A 19,108-nucleotide genomic window follows, 5' to 3' on the forward strand; every position below is an offset into this window, starting at 1 on the left:
TTACATTATTAAAATTATTCATTCACTGTTAATAATAAATATTAATATTTATTGAAAAGTTAAGGAAAGAAATGTAATCTTTCTTTCTATCTTTTTCCTTTTTTGTCAAAAAAAAAAAAAAAAAAAAAAAAAAAATTGATCAATCGTTTTCCGCAATGCAACATTGTAAAATTTTTAATTCAAGAAACATCTGCATGGGTAAAGTTTTGTTTTTATCATACGTATGTACACTTTTAGTAATTAACATAATTTTTGAATAGTACTAATTTCCAATTGACCCACTTTACGCGTGAATATCTCGTTTTCAAAAAAACAGACAATTCTGTTCATTTAATGAACGATCAATTTTCTATTTATACTTCTTAAAGCAGTCGTAATCACTCGAATGTGCTTTATGCATTAATGGTATGACAGAACAAGCCACCATGAAATAATCATATGCCCGTGTTAATAAGAAAAAAATTAATCAAATTGGCGATCGCGATCATAATTTACAGTTGCTTTTTTTTTATTTTTTTTTTTTTTTTTTTGACTTTATCGGAGGAGAATTAAAGAGTGTCTTTGGAAATAAATGCGAAATTTCGATAAATTTTTTAGGGATAAAGGAATCTCTACAGTTCTTCGACCTATCTATAATATGTTGTCCTTTTAAAGCGGTAAAATTATCGTAATTGATATTTTAACCGCGGATCTCAACATTATCTCAATTTGTGATCTTGTCTCAGCGTTCAAATGCACTGCGAAGTAACAATTCGTATTGTGACGAGTACCGAGCAAGTCCATCTCTTGCGCAGCAAAAGTTTCTCATATACATTATACAATATTATCGAAGAGTCACGCAGTCCCTGCAATTGTCGGGGATTTTACTCGGGACTGGATTCAGCCTGGGGCTGCTGCTGGCTGTCCTCGTCCTTCACAACGTCGCCTTGCATGGCCTTCGTCAGAACGTTCGCGTCTTTAAGCGATATGACCTGGAGGACCTGGTGCTCACCCGCGGCGTTGATCATCGTCATTGTCGGGTGACCCTGAATCGTCACCGCCTCGATGCTCGCCTCGCCGTTACCCGGCTCGACTTTCGGCACTTGCACCATCGGCGTCATCACCTGCATGGTACCATCGCTCTGGATATTGGCCACCATTGTTTGGTACATACTGGCCGGCACCGGCACGGTTATGACGCCCGATACAGAGACCGGATACCCTGTAACATGCCAAATCACCGGTCGTCCTGTGCGTCCTTAGCACACTTCTGCTATGCTATTCTCTTTTACAGCCAGTTTACAGTGATATTTTCTCTACTTTCACGCAACAAGCTAAATAGATTTCTAGATTACAGCACATAGAGATATTTGAGCCAAGTGGAGTTAGTTTACAGGATGAACATCAAGTTCCTGGTGAAAATAATACGACTGTTAGGCTTTCATTGCAAAAACGTCACAAAGAAAAACAAAAACATAATTATATATGACGATTAAAAAATTGTTTACTCGGAATAATTTATCTATTGTCATTAAAAAAACTATTATTTATGTAAAACCATTTTTTAATGGCTATCAAATAATATGCGTTCAATTTTATTGTTATTTTTGTAATAATTCATATAGTTGCCGTTTAATGGAAATTTAATCGATCTAATAATAATTAACAAATGAATATTAGAAAAGAGCATTACAAATGATTAAAGAAAAAAAAAACAACATCGGTTCCTTGGCATTAAACGTAGAAAAAAAGTCACGTTTTTCAACTAACAAAATTAATGACTTTATTTTTCTTAAAGATAACTAATTTCGTCATAGTTATTATGCACCCATACACACACACACACACACATAAATATATATATATATATATATTTTTTTTATACAAAAAACAATAGGTTACTGAATAATTTTATATAATATTGCATTCATCCTATTTGCAAGATTAATTTTCAAAAAAAAAGAAAAAAAAAAGATTTTAAAGTATTTTTACTTAGATACTTGCTATGCTCTTTTTGCACATGGTCATTTTCACCAGGCTAACAATATAAACATTATCTTAATAAATGAATAAAAAAATAATGTAACAATCGTACGTACACAATATTAAAATTACAACTATCAAATAAAAAATTTAATATTAAAGATATATATATATATAACAAAAAATGAATAAATAGAAAAACTAAAAATTATGAAATAAAAGGAGAAATATATTATTATTATTACATGCAAAACAAAATGTTTGCATTAACACAAAGTAAGTGATTAAACTTAAATCAAACGTAAATAAGAAAAATGGCAACTTAAATAAAATAATTATTTGTCCATTATTACGAGGGTGCGATTAAGAAAAACGTATATACTTACTAGTTTGTTTAATGTTGTTTAATTCAATATACTTTAACAGCAAAAATATATTAACGTGATTTCTTCTTGCACACCTCGATTTCATCTTTTTTCTTTTTTTGATTTTGTTTTTGTTTTGTATTGTTTTGTTTTTTTAAATAAAAGTAAAAAATGAAGCACAAAACACACCTACATAAGAATCAAATTTACTAACAATCACTTTACAATCAATACTCAACTGATACAGATTTAAAACTAAAAAATACTTAATTTATCACGGTAAAAATACGAAACGCGATAATAAAACAAATAATCACTCTATTTACAGAAAATTTATTTTGCGTTTAATTAAAACTAGATGATAATCATAATGGTGGAAATAAATCATAAAACAAGGAATTGTGTTTTTCGTCTGTAATTATTATGATTCGCAATCTTTATTTACTTGGTCAATGGAGTAAGGTTTAAGAATCCATGATATGACTAATATCTTTGCATCAAAGACTGCGATTAATATTGTAAGAAATTGAAATTACACACACAAGTCAATCGACCAACCGGCTCACCATTTGTACTATGCGCGCATTATAATATGTAAACGTTGATTACAATACATTCTTAACTAAGCAGTATGTACATACATATACATATAAATAAATGCTCGGTTCTCAGCAGTGAAATCTGATGACATTTACAAGGAAAAAAAAACAACTATTTAAAAGTATTGGCAATAGCCATGCTTTAATTGCAGTTACGCGAGTGATATTCACAGCTCGTGTTGTGTCAGTGACTCTCCATGGATTCTTAAATTGTTGATAAAAACCGAAAATAATATGGAATCTGACTTCAGTTCTCACAAAATTACCTTTTCTCGCCAAAATTAATTTCGTTATGTACACGTTCCAAAATTAGAAAAGAAAAGAAAAATTCTTTCGACTAATTAAAACTCTACTTGGTAGAATAAAAATTACGGAACTATAAGTGGATTTTGTCACTTCGAAGCTGGTGACGCATACAACATGCAAAATAAACAAGTGTCCTGAGGGTCTAATGTATAAGCGCAATTCACTGCTCGAGTAGTTCCTGACCGGCGACGGTGCAGAGCCTATAGAAAACAGTTTTACCATGTCCGTCTTCACCGGTGAGGATAATTTGGCCATCTTGGCCCAAAGTAGCTTCGGTAACACTGTTTAAATCCACCGCGACACTGGCTCCGTCTGCGCCGCTTACTTCAGCAAGAGTTTGTACCTCTCCTTGACTTGTATGAATCTGAAATAAGCGGAGCGCATTAAAGCAAATGAATCATCAACATTTATTGGCCTCTACGTTCCATCTCCGCTAACGCCCCAATCAATCGCTCACAATTATTCCTCGACTACAACAATAGCAACAATAACAACAACAAAAATTAATAAAATAAACGAAATGGAATATTTATATTAACTAACTTCATTATCTATAATGTAGATAGCGCGATAATATCTCGACTCGTATTCAGCTTTAAAAGAGGAACATATCATATTTTTATCATACGAAATTGTATCCGATTAACCACGCGATTATTTAACTTGGAATGAAATTTGAACTTACGGTAGCAACTCCTTGCACTTGGGCAGTAGTTCCATCCGGTAACGTAATAATTGGATTACTAGGATCTACTTGAATTAGGGAAACTGTTCCATCAGCATTTGTTATCGTTTGCAATACCGTTGGATATTGTGTCATCTACATAAGAATATAAAAGAACAATGTCATTATTGCGCAATAAGGCTGATCAATCGCATGTATCTAGTGTGCATGGTTCAATGCTCGAGAAAGCAAAAATAACAACAAATAAATAAATAAATAAATAAATAAATAAATAAATAAATACATACATACATACATATATATATATATATATATATATAAAGTACAACAACAACAATAACAACAACAACAATAATAATAATAAAATAATCGAATAATCGTTATAAAATATGTGTGCGTGCGTGAATCGTGTGTGTGTGTGCGTGTGTGTGTGCGCGCGTGCGTGTGTATAGGTGCGTGTATCGTGTGCGCTAGTGTAGGGTGGGGAGGATGCGCGCGCGCGCTTGCGGGTTCGCGCGGGCGCAACTCAAAATGATAATTAAACGCAAATAAGGGAAACAAAACACCAGACGCCAAGGAAAACAAATAAATACAAATGTAACTCGTGAACAGAAATTGACAGCGCGTTATCCAAATTAGCCGATCATATAACCGATCATATAAATTGGTTAACAATTGCCTATGATGGATAAAACATGGTCAAGTCGAGTAATTTCTGCGTAAGAGGAAAACAACAAGAGCGACGTGCGCGTAAAATGAAAAAAATTAAAAACCGATGAGATCCATAAGGGATCGTCGACAAGCATCGTATATAACCGCAGAATAGGGTCTCGATCGATCGACTTGCCCATGTGCCTCGTTCAGCTCCGTCCACTGACACCTGAGTGGCAGTGGCGAGAGCGGTGGGCGACGCGGCTATGATTTGCGTTGGCGAGGAGTTTCCCTTAGATGAACCAGTGCCGCTGATGCGAACGACCCCCACCGTCTGTTGGGACTGGCTGCTCTGGCTGCCGGACTGCTGCGTCGACGAGTGGGCCGAAGGCTGCTGTATGAGTATGTTGGACTTGTCGTCCTCCTCGCTGAACGCCGGCAGCAGATCTTCCCTGCCGTGAAACTTGTAGCAGTTGATGACGATTTGACGCAGGGCGTGCGTCCATGAGATCTGCTTAATTTGAAAAGGTTTTACGGAAAAGAGATTAGTTAGCATGGTCGTTCCATCGAGTGATTATGGTTATCAGGTCCTTACATGAAATCCCTTGTAACTATTATGGATTTGTCGTTACCGATTGATAAGCACGAGCTTAAGTCGTTCATTAGTTGGCCAAGTATTGGCTGACGAAAGTCGACTTGGCGATGTTAAGCTCGCTCGTTCGACCGGGAGGAAGCAAGCGCGAAGTCTCGGATAAGACGCGACGCAGCTCCCATCAATTTTATCCCTTTTATCAAACGGCTACTTCACGCGACAAAATTACGGTAAGGTTAGGTTTAATCGGCGGCGGCGGCGGTGGCGGCGGGAGGACGAGGAGTAAAGAGCAGATAGATCTATAGGTTTGGCGAATGTTTGAGTGAGACAGGCGAGGAGTCGAAGGTGCAGAATAAAATAAAACATAAATAATCTGGGACCCTGTCGTGAGAACGACAATTATCAAACTAATCGGCTTTCCATCGGTCTAGCGACATGTCAAGCAACAACGACTCCCGCGACTTGATGGGCATTTAACTCCGCGGCAACTTTAATAGTTTAACCAACCAGTGCCCGTTAGTAACCAGTAAATAAAAGGCCAGCTTTCATGTAAACACCTTGTTCGGATGAATAAAAAACAGACAGAGCAAAACTATACCTTACGTACCTTCTTCCATGCGCACATTGGCCCAGGGCAGCTCCTTCGGCCACCAGGGTGGCCTCGTGCTCTCTCTACCCCAACCCGGCTTACCCCGGCCCGTCGAGTACTTCAGCATCAGAGGTATGAAAGCACGCAGCTGCGCTTGGGTCATCTTCTCGACGGGCGTAGGTATGCCGTCGATGATGAGTGGTGGCAATTCGTAGAGGGAGGGGTCGTCCTGGACCGGGGGTGGTGCCTGCTGAGCCAGCGCGTTCTCCAGCTCCTCCATTATCGCGGCCTTGAGGTTCTTCACGACGTCCTCGAGTGGCTTGGCGCCGAAGACTTTATAACTACTATTTGGTTTGCCCGGCGTCGCGACCAACACGACCGCCTGTTGGCCAACTCGCGTTGCGAACTCGTCTATCGTTTGCTGGAAAAACAATGGAGAGGGACGATTTTTTTCGAGGCTCACTTGCACGTGGCGCTGTGCCGCGGTGGGATGGGGTTCGCTTTTGTTTTTGTTCTTTTTTCTTTTAGCCTCCCTCTCGTTTCATCAATTCTTACGTATTACGTAGCTGAGAAAGGTACTTATTTTTCATTCTGCTCGGTTGATAAAATTCAAATTTTCGAGGGCCCCGTGCCTGACCTCTCGCTTTATTCAGACATTTATCGACCGAATCGTCATGGCATGCTTCCCACCATTTCTACTGGCTAAAAATAACACGCATCCCAAATGTTTCTTTAAAAATAAAAACTATTTTAAAAGGCTTTTTTTTTTTTTTTAAGGACGAATCCTTGGCACTTTGAACGACGGTGCAGTGCCTGTTGTTAATCGTCACATGCACGTCTATAGCATTACAGCTAGCAAGATATCGTTTGAACGGACACAAGTTTGGCTGTCAAAAGATCTGTGCAAAAAAAAAAAAAAAAAAAAAAAGAGGGAAAAATATCATACATAATCTGTGGTGATAAAGACAATTAAGTAAGACGTATATCATGACTTTACTCCTGTTATATGCCCGCTTCTTTTTTTTTTTTTGCATGGAATTTCACGTATATTTTTAACTATAATCCTAGTATAATGATCGAATCAGTATTAATTTAGTGAATTTTTACATTGTGATAAGAATAAATGTATATTGTGCTTTTTATTTAATAGTACGCATTTACATTTGTATTATCGTATAAAATTAAAGTTACATAACTGCTAACTGTACTAACTAGTTTAACGCACACACACACACACACACACATACGCGCACGCGTATACGTACTTGTTTTGTTATTGAAGTTTTTTTTGCTTCTTCAAAATTTCGAATATGAACGCCAATTTTAAGTTAGAGCAACTCTTTCGTAGCTGATATTTTCAATTATGCATTTTCGTCCATTCTCATGGGGTTACGTTATATCTATTTTAATATATTACCGGATTTGATGAGATTATAATGAGCTTTTAATTATAATTATGCTGTAATTTGCTAAATAGAATATACTTGAAGTGAATTACATTTAACTACATTGTTTATTAATATTTATAATTAATTTTTTTGTGCTGCTTAGAGTAACATAAGCATATATAATTAAGTAAAGTACTCGTACATAAAACTTTAACTAAGTAGAAAAATCATTTTTAAATCGAGTAAATAATTGCACCTTGTAATCAAATATGCAATGAATTTTAAAAACTCTAATACAAATTCTAAAAACTTAAACGCTTGGTGAAACGTGCAATTTAATGTCTATCTCTTTTTGGTTGATGAACAATCATATTTTTCTTTTAACATTTTTGGTGGCACGATTGATTAAGCGAGTGGCGAAATCTTTTTTTTTTTTTTTTCTTTTTTAACCATTACAATTATGTTTAAGATACAGGATTTGTACAAGATACAAATTAAAATCTTTCCAAAGTATATGTCAAGCACAAATTCTATTTTGACTACGAATACATGATATTATATTAATATAAGAAGGGTATATATTTAAGTTTATTGTAATAAAAAGAAGACATTATGAAATAATACATAATTGTTAAATCAATTTTAGATAGAAACCGAGTTCCTTAAACGATAGGCATTTTCAATTCAAAAAAATTGTTATGATAATCGTATAAATTATAAGCTATCGAAAACGTTATGTATATTAAAAGGAAAAAAATTAAGTTTTATGTTTTTCTGCAACTCAACAAATGAGTCTAACCTTAATTTTTATCAATCACGTGCATTTATCGACAATGATATGAAGGTAATAGGAAGATAATAGCGCACAATACATTATCAAAAATTTGATTAAAATACATATAATAGGCTTGGTGTGATTAGGAATTTATGATTCATCCGTAGACTAAGAAATTAAAATGTTTAAAAACTGCTTTTTTTTCTTCTTCTAGTATAAACTGCGTGCGTGCATGCGTACGGTATTTATGTGTGATATTTATTCCCCTATGTATGCTTGAATGAATCTTATCTAGTTAGTTTTGTAACAAGTGCATTATCATTCTTTTCTAATGCTTGAAAATTATTGAGTATATGAATGTATTTATTAATTTGGCATTTGCCTATTATATTTTAATGTCTCGATAATACATTTACTTTTGACGAAACGAACATTAAATAAAAAAATAAAAAAAAAAAAAAAATAAAAAAAAAAACAATCTATTTAGAAGATCATTGCTCTTGGGGTCATTAGATTTTATAATGAAATATATTTTATTTATCTAACATTTTTCCCTATTTCCTTGATGTATAAATATAAGCGAGCAATTATATTTTTGAATATGTTTGAAACGAAGAAATTAAAGCGCATTGACGTCACAATCCTTTTAAATGCATGTGATATACCGATCACGTAATGTATGGAATTTTTTGTTTGAATAAAACTCCAAAACATATAGTTGCGATATGAAATTTAACGTACTCCTTCTCAGCACAAATATTATTAACGATAACAAAATGAAATGAAGATTCTTACTCTTAACTTCCTTAATAGCCTGTTTTGTTGTCGTTTACGAATACTAGGATTTGTTTCAAAACTGTGTGGTCGTTTCCGTTTCTTCGCCGAAACAATGGCTGCAGCTGCGGCAACACCAACAGGTCCTACGCAAATAGAGTTTTGAAGAAGAAAAATATCGTCTTCCAACATTAATTGCATGCAAATTCAACTACACAGTTTTTTTTTTTTAAACAAAAATTTTTTTAATCTTTTTTTTTTTTTTTTTCAATTTTTTTTTTTTTTTTTTTAGAAACAATAAAACACAGAATATGTAATATCGAAGTAAGTTAGTAGCAAGCATTATAGATGAAAAATATTTTGTCCAGCCACGTGCAAGGAATCGAGAGACTTTTAGTATAGAATGAAACATTGCAATTATAACAATTATACATTTTGAAATGATTATTTTGCAATGATTCGAAATCGCCTCCAAATGCTCTAATAATAGCACCCTGTTAGATTACGCTACTTCTAAAAAGATAGTTTAAGTTTAATTGTATGGGGTTAGTTGATAATGTTTAAAAATAGCATCTTGGAATATGAGAAAATAAGAGTTGGAATTAATTAATAGTAAGCAATTACAACAATGAGGTATTGGAATAAAAGCAGAGCCAGGTACACCATACCATTAAATAGTTCAAATACAATAAAACTTGAATATCCGATATTTTATCAATGGCGCATTCTACATTTTATCATCATCGGGCTGATATTTTGAAATCAATTGTAATTCAGAAAAAATGCCGACTTATTAGACGATATATCTTCAATTAAAAGTTTTTAACGGCTTAATGAAAGTGACGATATATCCGAGCGTGAGAAGCATTTATAAAGCGGATATGAAACTATATATTTGCAAAATAATAAAGCATTTCTTTTCTTCCGAAGTATTATCAATCAACAGATTATAGAACTCTCGTGTGATTTTATATCACATTGAAAGTCCTCGTTACGCCTAAATACTTGCTTGTAGTTATTATTTCGTACGTTAAATAAAATACATAAGAATTTGTTTAAAGTACTATATTAGTATTAATAGATCCAGTTTTATGGTATTTGAAAGGAGAAAGGAGATTGCATTACTTGCTTAAACGTAAAACTAAATATTAAAACGCTGCAAACAAAAAGTAAAAGAAAAGGGGACAGGGGCGGGCGGGCGTGAAATAATAGAACGTGTAACAATAAGTTATAATAAGACATAAAAAATATGTTTTAGTAATTTCCAATTTCACCAGAGTGTGAAGATCGAGCATGTCCATGTACATATTGCATAGATATTGCAAGCTGCGACCTACTTTTCGAGCTCACGGTCTTGGCACAACAAGATGATCGAATCGTAATAAAGAGCGAATGTTATGCATGGTATACATACAAACACGAACACACCGCGCGCATACGTGCACATACGCGCACTTGCTCACGTATATACGCACGCATGCATAAACTTGTATATATATATATATATATATATATATATATATACATATAATACACATATAAACACACGTGTGCGCATATATGCATATAGTCACTTGTAAATGCAATGTATGCGAGCGCGTGTAGGTGGGTGTGTGCATTTCTTTAATGCAATACAATTGAGCTTCAAGTGCGGCTCGCCGATCGTTAAAAAAACGAAAAATCTTGAAGTAGAAAAAAAGTAGAGAGTGCCGGGGGGTTCGAAAAAGCAAAAAAATGGAAATCACCATTAACGTGTTTGATTTGCCAACCTGCAGCGGCGAGTTGGGCCGTCACGTCATCATCCATGGCCGAGGCGAGGAGGTCGCCCTCCTCGTATGTCTCCGACCCACTCGACGGCTCGTCGTCGTCGTCGTCGGTGATCCGATCCGTCCGGTCGGACTCCGCGTTCGTCAGCGACGTCATCGTCTCCTCGTAGGGGGATATGACTTCTTCGAATTCCGAACCGGGATGGCTCTCCTCTTTGACGGGGAGAGGTTCACCGGCCTCCGCTTCCGTCGTAGACAGCTTCGGGTCGGTCGTGGGCTGCTGCGATAATACTCTCACTCGGCGTCGTCCCGGTGTTACTTTTTACATCACCTTGAGCTGGAGGAGAGAAGGCGAGACGAGGGGCTCGTTAGAGATGTGGTGTTTTGTCGCGAGTTGTCGAGCTCGCAGCAGTGCAACCTAAATTTCTAGGCCCTAATGTCTTTCTTTTATTGATAACTATTGTTTAAGCACCGTCATTGGTAGTTGGAATTAATTTCCGGGCGCATGGTTCGTCAACATTTAGACCGAATGTTATTCCCTTACCGATTTAAACGTTAACCCTTTGCATTCTATCGTTCGCGTTCATTAAATTTAAGCGCTAATCCGAGTAACCATTGCTTGTTTATAAAATTAGTGATTTTTATTAACTAAATAATCCCTCGCTAAAATGAAAAGTACAATATTTCGCTTTGGTATATTATTGATTTTCTCTCTCTCTCTCTCTCTCTCACTGTCTCTGTCTAATTGATTACTTTATATCGAAAATAAAATATCCAACTTCCTGATATATTTCAAATTGGTATTATCGTAATTGCATACGTAGTAAGACATTTGAAGCGCGAAGTAGGAGTTTCCGTGTGACATTGCGCGTAACGAATAGTCGATGAATGAACGAATCCATGAACATAGAGAAATCTATGCACTTCTGTTACACGACATCGATCGTTAATAATGATCGAAACGAAAAGGCGACTGGTTCAAAGCTTACGCACTTCGACGCATCATTATCCTATCGATTGAGAATACATAAAAGCGATTATTATCGCGTCGATCACGTAACGAAACATCATAACAAAAATAATTAAACTGAATTTCTACTACTAAAAAAGAACTAAAAAAAGGTTTGTTTTTTCTTTTTCAAATACTTTAATTAGGATGAAATTATATTTCGAATTTCAATGTTTATTTAAAATTCATGCTTTGACAATTGAACACGATATCATAATTAATTAGCTTTATTTGATACGTTAACCGTATCACTATTCCAATACCTATTACATCTTGTAGAACAATCGATCTAACGAATTTCGAGGGACTTTATATTTTTCGAACTAATTAGCTAAACGACCCGATTTAAATTTACGATCTCATTACTTGTTTTTATAACTTCAAAACAGCATCACTAAAGTGGCTGTTTAAAACGCAATGCTCACACAAGCTATGGTAATTAAAATATAAATACAATTCACGATTTAATCCAACAATAGTTCCAACTAAACCAGAAAATTGAACGAAGAAAAAAAAAATAAACAAAAAAACATCCTCGCTATTATTAACATCGATAAGCAATTCCAATTACGAAAAACATTGGCCAGCCATTAGAAGACACAAGCCCGACATTTAAGTTTGATCAATAAACGATCGTAATTATGAGGGAAAGATCGCAAACGTAAATAAATCGGGCCCACCCCAAGGGTTTACTAAAGGCCTACTAAAGCACATGCATGCAATGCTTCATCGAGGATGGGAAGTATCGATGCAGCCATCTGGTGAATCGACCGGGAGGAAGGGCGTAAAGAGGAGGTGCATTTTACGATTGAAGCGAATTTATTGATTTTTCTGAAGGAAGATAACCCTCCAAGGGAAACCTTAGACCGGTGTTTTTAAACGCCGCCTGCAGTTGACTCATATAGACGGTCACGGGACCCCATGCGTCAAACTGTTCCACCACCCCCCGCCGCCACCGCCGCCGCCGCCGCCGCCGCCACCGCTGCTGCTGCTACCGCCATCAGGCTACACTCACCCCAACGGTCGTAACGATTTCCCTTATGCTCAGCTGTCCCGGATCGAGCGCTCAATATCTCGTACGTAGGGAAAAGTCCGCCACAACATTCACATGCACGGGAGGCGAATAAAACTGAAAATGCATTTCCCCGCTCCTCCCTCACTCACACCCTTTAGCCCAGCCGCTACCGCCAGACGATCGAGCTCGGCTCCACACTTGGCTTAGCTTTTGTTTTGTTTGTTTTTTGTTTCATTTTTTTTTTGTTTTTTTTTTTTTTAATTGCGCGCACAGCAGCAGACTAGGCGAACGGCGCTGTATGTGTCACTGTACTCGGCGTCGAATCGCCCGATGTTCAGCATTTCGACGGTTAATGAATGGAATTGTCGTTTCGTGAGTGGAGGAGGGCATTCGCGCGTGTATCCATCCCTTCGCTGCAAATGAATTCGCAAGGGTAATTTGTAGTTTCTAGCGGTGCATAATGTCGACAGAAGATGAATAGCTCGCTTTAGCGCGAGAAGTAAATGAATTTCGGCAAGAAGGCGAGCGTTTGCCGTTGATTTAATTAATGGAATAGCACGTTATGAGCCGTCAGTAGTGTCAGTGGTGGTATAAAGCCGAAGGGAGGATAACGAAGATGGATAGTGGAAGCGAAAGAGAGAGAGAGAGAGAGAGAGAGAGAGAGAGAGAGAGAGAGAGAGAGAAAGAAAATTGGAGAGGGTGGACAGTGAGAAGGAAGAAATAGGGGGTGGGGTGAAGAGATAAGGCAAAGGAAATCGCTGACTGGGTGGCCTTTTGAAACAACCCTCGATATTACCCTCAAGATAAGCAAAGGGTGAGCAGAGGCAAGCGTCGAGCATTCGAGTCCCTACACTCGGCTTGTTCCTAACAAAATGGAAAAAAGCGATGGAGACGCTCTCTATTTCCAGAATCTTGAATATCTCCGCCCCCCAATTTCTCGCTTATTTCCCCTAATTGTATTTGTTTCTAAAGAGTCCAATACGCTTATGTGTTGGGTGGGGGGGGGGGGGGGGGGGGGAAGCATCAATAAAAGCTAACGACAACACGATACATTCGCATAAACGAGAATTCGAATCCGAGCTTTTTGGTCCCTATCGGTTGTATCGCGAATCAAGAATAACGGAATATCATCTTATAAAATCAATAATCTACGTGAAATCGCTGAGCTTCCGTTCTCATATCCCACCCCTCACCCTCACCCTCACCCACACCCGTCAATCTATCGCTCTCTCTTTCTCTCTCTCTCTCTCTCTCTCTCTCATATACACACACAGAACGCCGCGGGTCACTACAGTAATACATTTGCCTCTTTCTAGCTACTTCCGCTATTAAAGAGAAACGAAATAGTCGTTTGTTTAAACAAATCCCGACATTGCCTCTGCAGTAGTAATTATGCCCATCATCGTTTTACGTTCTTCCTAATTTCTCACGCCTATTTCTATTAAAAGTGGATGATTATGGCAATATTGGTAGTAAGTTCGAACGACCAGAAAACGACCGAAAATCTAATGCACAGCGACGGCAACCGCGGATTTTCGGCTTAAAAATCTCGCATGTGGAATTATAATGTCGATGGAGCGCGAGGAGTAGAGGAGGTAAAGTAGAGGTGCGACTGGGCCATCGGCGAGGCGCACGAGAACAAAACAAGATTACGGAATAAGTGGTTGCTCGGTGCTCCGGCGCCAAGGCAATGCCGCGATGCAATAGCAGCGCATGACACTCGCGCGTAAACACTAAAAAGAGAGAGAGAGAGAGAGAGAGAGATGTATATATATATACACTAGGAGGTCGGCAGCCCTTGCACGGCCACGCGAGCGTCTGCTGTCTCTGGTGCGTACGCACTCAGTGGGCCGTCCTGAGAGGCTCCCACCGTCTAAGTGTGCGCGAGAGAACGCGCTTGTCAGCTCCGGGTAGTGTCGGAGCGTACGTGCTTTCCTCTCGTTCTCGTTCTCATTCTCATTCTCACTCTCTCCCTCTTTCTCTCTCGCTCACTCACCACCACGCCCCGAGCACCGGTGCGTGCGCGCGCGCTTCCACATTGTGCACAGGCGCGTCTTCTCCGCGGCGGCGAGGTCTGCCGCGCGCGCAACAACGACGACGTCGCCGCGAAAATTTGACTGACGACAGCAACAGCAACAGCAGCAGCAGCAGCAGCAGCAGCAGCAGCAGCAACAGCAACAGCAGCCACTACTGCCGCCACTACCTACGTCACCACCGCCGGTGCTCCGATACTCTTTGCGCACCTCGTGTATCACGTATTACGAATGCACGCACGCACGCATGCACGCACGCACGCACTCACTCACGCGCCCATGCATGCATGCAAAACGAGTATTCACGCGGTCACCGGGAAAGCCCGATTGAGGTTATAGGAGAAGGCGCCATAGAGCGAGTAAACGCACTAAACTCTCGGCAGGCTAACCTCTATGCGCCACTGGCGATCACCGCGGCGGACGTTGGCTCTCGTAGAATCTTCGGGGCATCGCCGTCGCGACGATGACGGCGAGGAGTTGCTGTCGTTGCTGCAGCTGCACGTCAACAACGATAATGGCCATCGCGATCCACCACCATGTGTGTGTATGTGTGCGTGTGCGTGTGCGCGAGCGCCCGGGACTCGGGCGACACTCCGCGATTATTGCAAGCCGAGCGACGAGGAGGCCGCGTTTGCGTCCCTGCCGCTCGTTCGGAAAAGCACAGAGCGCGCGACGCTCCGCGCGCTTACACGCGCCCTAGGCACTATGTCCCTCTCGCTCGCATTGCGTCCTTCGACATCCCGCTCGCGCGCACGCCACGACTGGCCGCCTCAAGCGAGACGGAGCGAGGGTTGGTACGCATTCACGCAGCCACGCACGTATACACAGGCATGGAGAGATATGCTATGCATAGAGCTGCCAAGTTGGGTGAACAACAGAGAGAGAGAGAGAGAGAGAGAGAGAGAGAGAGAGAGAGAGAGAGAGAAAGTTAGAGAGCGAGAGACTGAGGGGGACGGAACACCGTAGTCGCTATCGATCGCGCGCCACCCATCGAGGGGCTGCAAACGGACTACTCACTCGTTCAACGTGAACACAGACGATACGCACGCAAACACGCGCGTAAGCACTCAGAGACGAGCGCGCGCGCTGACACAAGCACAACGAGATCTTTCTTTCTCATTCTATTCGTAATATTGTCGCCGCTCGTCGCGCTTCCGTTTATACCTACGAGTACCGACTATAATTTAACCATTAGCCGCTTACGATGAAACACTATAGTCGAGCATTTCTACTTTATTATTTTATCCGAGAGAGACGCTGGGGTAACGGCGGCAGTGTCGACGTCTATAAGTTTAGTATTTATTGATTGGCATAGAATGGAAACGAGGCACGATGACGATGACGATGACGATGACAATGACGACGACGACGACGACGACGACGACGACGACGACGACGACGACGACGACGACGACGACGACGACGACGACGACGACGACGACGACGACGACGACGACGACGACGACGACGACGACGACGACGACGACGACGACGACGACGACGACGACGACGACGACGACGACGACGACGACGACGACGACGACGACGACGACGACGACGACGACGACGACGACGACGACGACGACGACGACGACGACGACGACGACGACGACGACGACGACGACGACGACGACGACGACGACGACGACGACGACGACGACGACGACGACGACGACGACGACGACGACGACGACGACGACGACGACGACGACGACGACGACGACGACGACGACGACGACGACGACGACGACGACGACGACGACGACGACGACGACGACGACGACGACGACGACGACGACGACGACGACGACGACGACGACGACGACGACGACGACGACGACGACGACGACGACGACGACGACGACGACGACGACGACGACGACGACGACGACGACGACGACGACGACGACGACGACGACGACCACGATGGTGATGGTAGTGGTGGCGGTGTCGATTAAGCGTAATATGTGTTTGGCTGTGGCCAGTAATCTCGTTCGTTTCATAAAAAGAGGAACGACGAACAATCTACTACATTTTCCACGACTTTATCTATCTATTCATCTTGTTCCCGCGCGTTGGCTCTTGGCGCTTTCTCCTCGTCCGTTCGACAAGTCATCCGCCGCCAAGCAGCTGGACTTTTCGACGAAGACGAGAGGCCGCGCGAGGTCTCTTCGACAACGTGATTTCCCTCTAGACGCTCCTTTGGCCATCGCTTGTATAGCGATCGATCGGCCTACCGTCTCGGTCGCGTCTACCGCTCCCACTCCTCGGCATTGTGCGATCGCGCGCGCGCGCGCGCTCGCGTGTTCGAACACCACCGGAGCCAGAGCTACGGAGACGTTGTGGAAGGGGAGGGGTTGCGGGGGTGAAAGCGCGCGACCGGCGAGTTTCGTAATAGGCCGCGGTGGCGAGACGACACGCGGTGGCTCCTGAAGCCGCGCGCGCACATGCAGGTGAATATGACAGATGCGACATTCCCGTGTGGCGCAACATCCTCCGTCGTCCACCGTCACCGCATTTGTCATTATCGTCGTCGTCGTCGTCGTCGTCGTCGTCGTCGTCGTCATCGTCATCGTCATCGTGCCTCGTTTCCATTCTATGCCAATCAAACCGTCATCGCCGTCATCGTCGTCACCAGCGTCGGCTCTCTCGGTATCCACTCGTGGGTCCGACAGACACCTCGTGGTGCTGCTCCACCCGTAACGTCGTTCGATATCCCATGCAAGACGGCCCCATTTATAGCTCCGACTGCGTCCCCCACCGCGCCGCGGCCTCTCATGATCCGCTGCTCGTGCCAAAACACGTAGACGGCGGTGGCCGCGCAGCGCTTTATTAACTGGCTTTTGGCGCGCAGCCATCTTGAATGCGCGCCATTTGAAAGGGCCCAGTGCAGGCGAACCTGGGTCGCGTTCCTCGCGTCCGAGGCCCAACCAAGCTGAATGCCCGTAGACCCGGGGATCATCGTCGAGGGTATCGCTCGAGTCTTCGACTCACCGTCGATAGGGCCGCAGCTCTCGCGTGACCCAGGCGCATCCTCGCGCACGGCCATCTTGAAGCCTGCGCTCTCGCGATTAGGCCCAGCAGACGATGCCAGGGCGTCGAGCTCACCTACCTCCTCTCTCTCTCAGTTCGTCCCGGTACGTTCGGCTCTCGCGCGCAGCTCCGTCTCGGGGTGCGAGAGCGCGGGCGCGCGCCCGCCTATGCGTAAAGAGCCGCCGCCGTCGCCACCGCCGTCCATCGTCACCGCCACAGCCGCAGTCGCCTTGTGCGAGAGCGAGCGAGCGAGCGAGCGAGCGAACTAACTAACTAACTAACGAACTAACGAGCGAACGAGCCAAAGAACGAAAGAACGAAAGCACGTAGGGACGAGCGAAAATGAGAATACGCGTCCGTGTGTGTGAGAGAGAGAGAGAGAGAGAGAGAGAGAGAGAAAGAGAGAGGAAACGAGCGCGAGATAGACGCCCCCGCGGGCGGACAGAGTCGGGGACAGGAAGCCGCGACGAGACTCACCGCTCAGCTCTGGCTGGTCGCTCCTGCGGGGCTGCTCCTCGGGACTTCGGTCCTCTCTGCTGGCGCGTACTGCTGCTCGCGGTGCAGGTGCTGTCGAAGCGGCCGATCGCGGGAATCCGCAGCGCCATGTAGCCGAGAGGCGCTGCACTGGCTTGTAACGCTCGGACGCCGTGTAGTTGTGCGCGACAGGGCCTCCTCCTGCCCCTCCGCTATATACGTATATACCTCGTCGCTGCCGCCGCTGCTGTGTCGCCTATACAGTGCTTTTTAGGGTATTATGCTATAGGCGGAGAGATCAAGAGGTCCGCAACACGCGGCGGCGACGGCTCTGCACAGTGGCCTTACGAAGGCGGTGATTGGTCGAGCCGAGGCTCCCTGGCCGATGGCGCCACGGCCTCCAGACGCCGGCGGCCATTGGTCGAGGCGTGGGACCACGTGACGCGCCGCGGCCTCGCTCCGAGTTCGAATCGCGACTGAGACGTTCGTTGGCGTCCTCGACGAGAGTCCCCGTCGGCCGCACCCTGCGGCCCAAGGCCAATCGTTCGCCCCACGACTCATCACGTTCGAAGCCAACCTCGCTCTTTACGCTAAACATTCGGCTTACCTCGATCGCCGCGAGCTTTGCCCAACCCCCCTTCCGCCCCTGCCAATACCAACGTAATACCGCTTCAGATTATTCCTCCTTTCATCCATTTAGTTTATTGGATTTCATTATGAAGCTTGACTCAACGCGATGACCCTCGGACGGCTAAATCTTATAATAAATTCGTTGACGCGCACTCCTTACCCCAAAGTCATATTCCAGCCAATATCCTATATGGCCAATATTAACAGAAGAGAGATATGCGTACGGCTGATGCACGTACGCGTGCGCGCGCGCTCGACCGCCCGTTCGCTCTCGCATGTGCGCGGCTGGGCTTTAGTATTAATATTTTAGAGCAAAGTTTGCGAATCATAAGTCTTAGGAAGGCGGAGACTTAGGTAGGCTTTCCCCACAATTATTGCTCTTCGTAATGTGAATTTATTGTCGGCTCTGCGTAGTGCGAAACGCGAGGAGAAAATGATATTTGACGTTAGATTGGCGCAAAG

General features: G+C 42.7%; 1 protein-coding gene across 1 annotated transcript; it reads right to left on the reverse strand.

The window, feature by feature from the left end:
- Positions 1 to 660: 660 nt before the first annotated feature.
- On the reverse strand, positions 661 to 18,631 carry ewg (DNA-binding protein Ewg). The gene is given in 10 exon segments (XM_011500611.1): positions 661 to 1,237; positions 1,980 to 2,017; positions 3,394 to 3,596; positions 3,918 to 4,052; positions 4,765 to 5,082; positions 5,759 to 5,768; positions 5,770 to 6,170; positions 8,708 to 8,832; positions 10,456 to 10,789; positions 18,020 to 18,631. Coding segments are annotated over 9 exon segments (1,758 nt in total). The 5' UTR covers positions 10,610 to 10,789; positions 18,020 to 18,631; the 3' UTR covers positions 661 to 863.
- Positions 18,632 to 19,108: the final 477 nt, after the last annotated feature.

This window comes from Ceratosolen solmsi, unplaced genomic scaffold (assembly GCF_000503995.2).
Source record: "Ceratosolen solmsi marchali unplaced genomic scaffold, CerSol_1.0 scaffold56, whole genome shotgun sequence".
NCBI classification, from domain to species: Eukaryota; Metazoa; Arthropoda; class Insecta; order Hymenoptera; family Agaonidae; genus Ceratosolen; species Ceratosolen solmsi.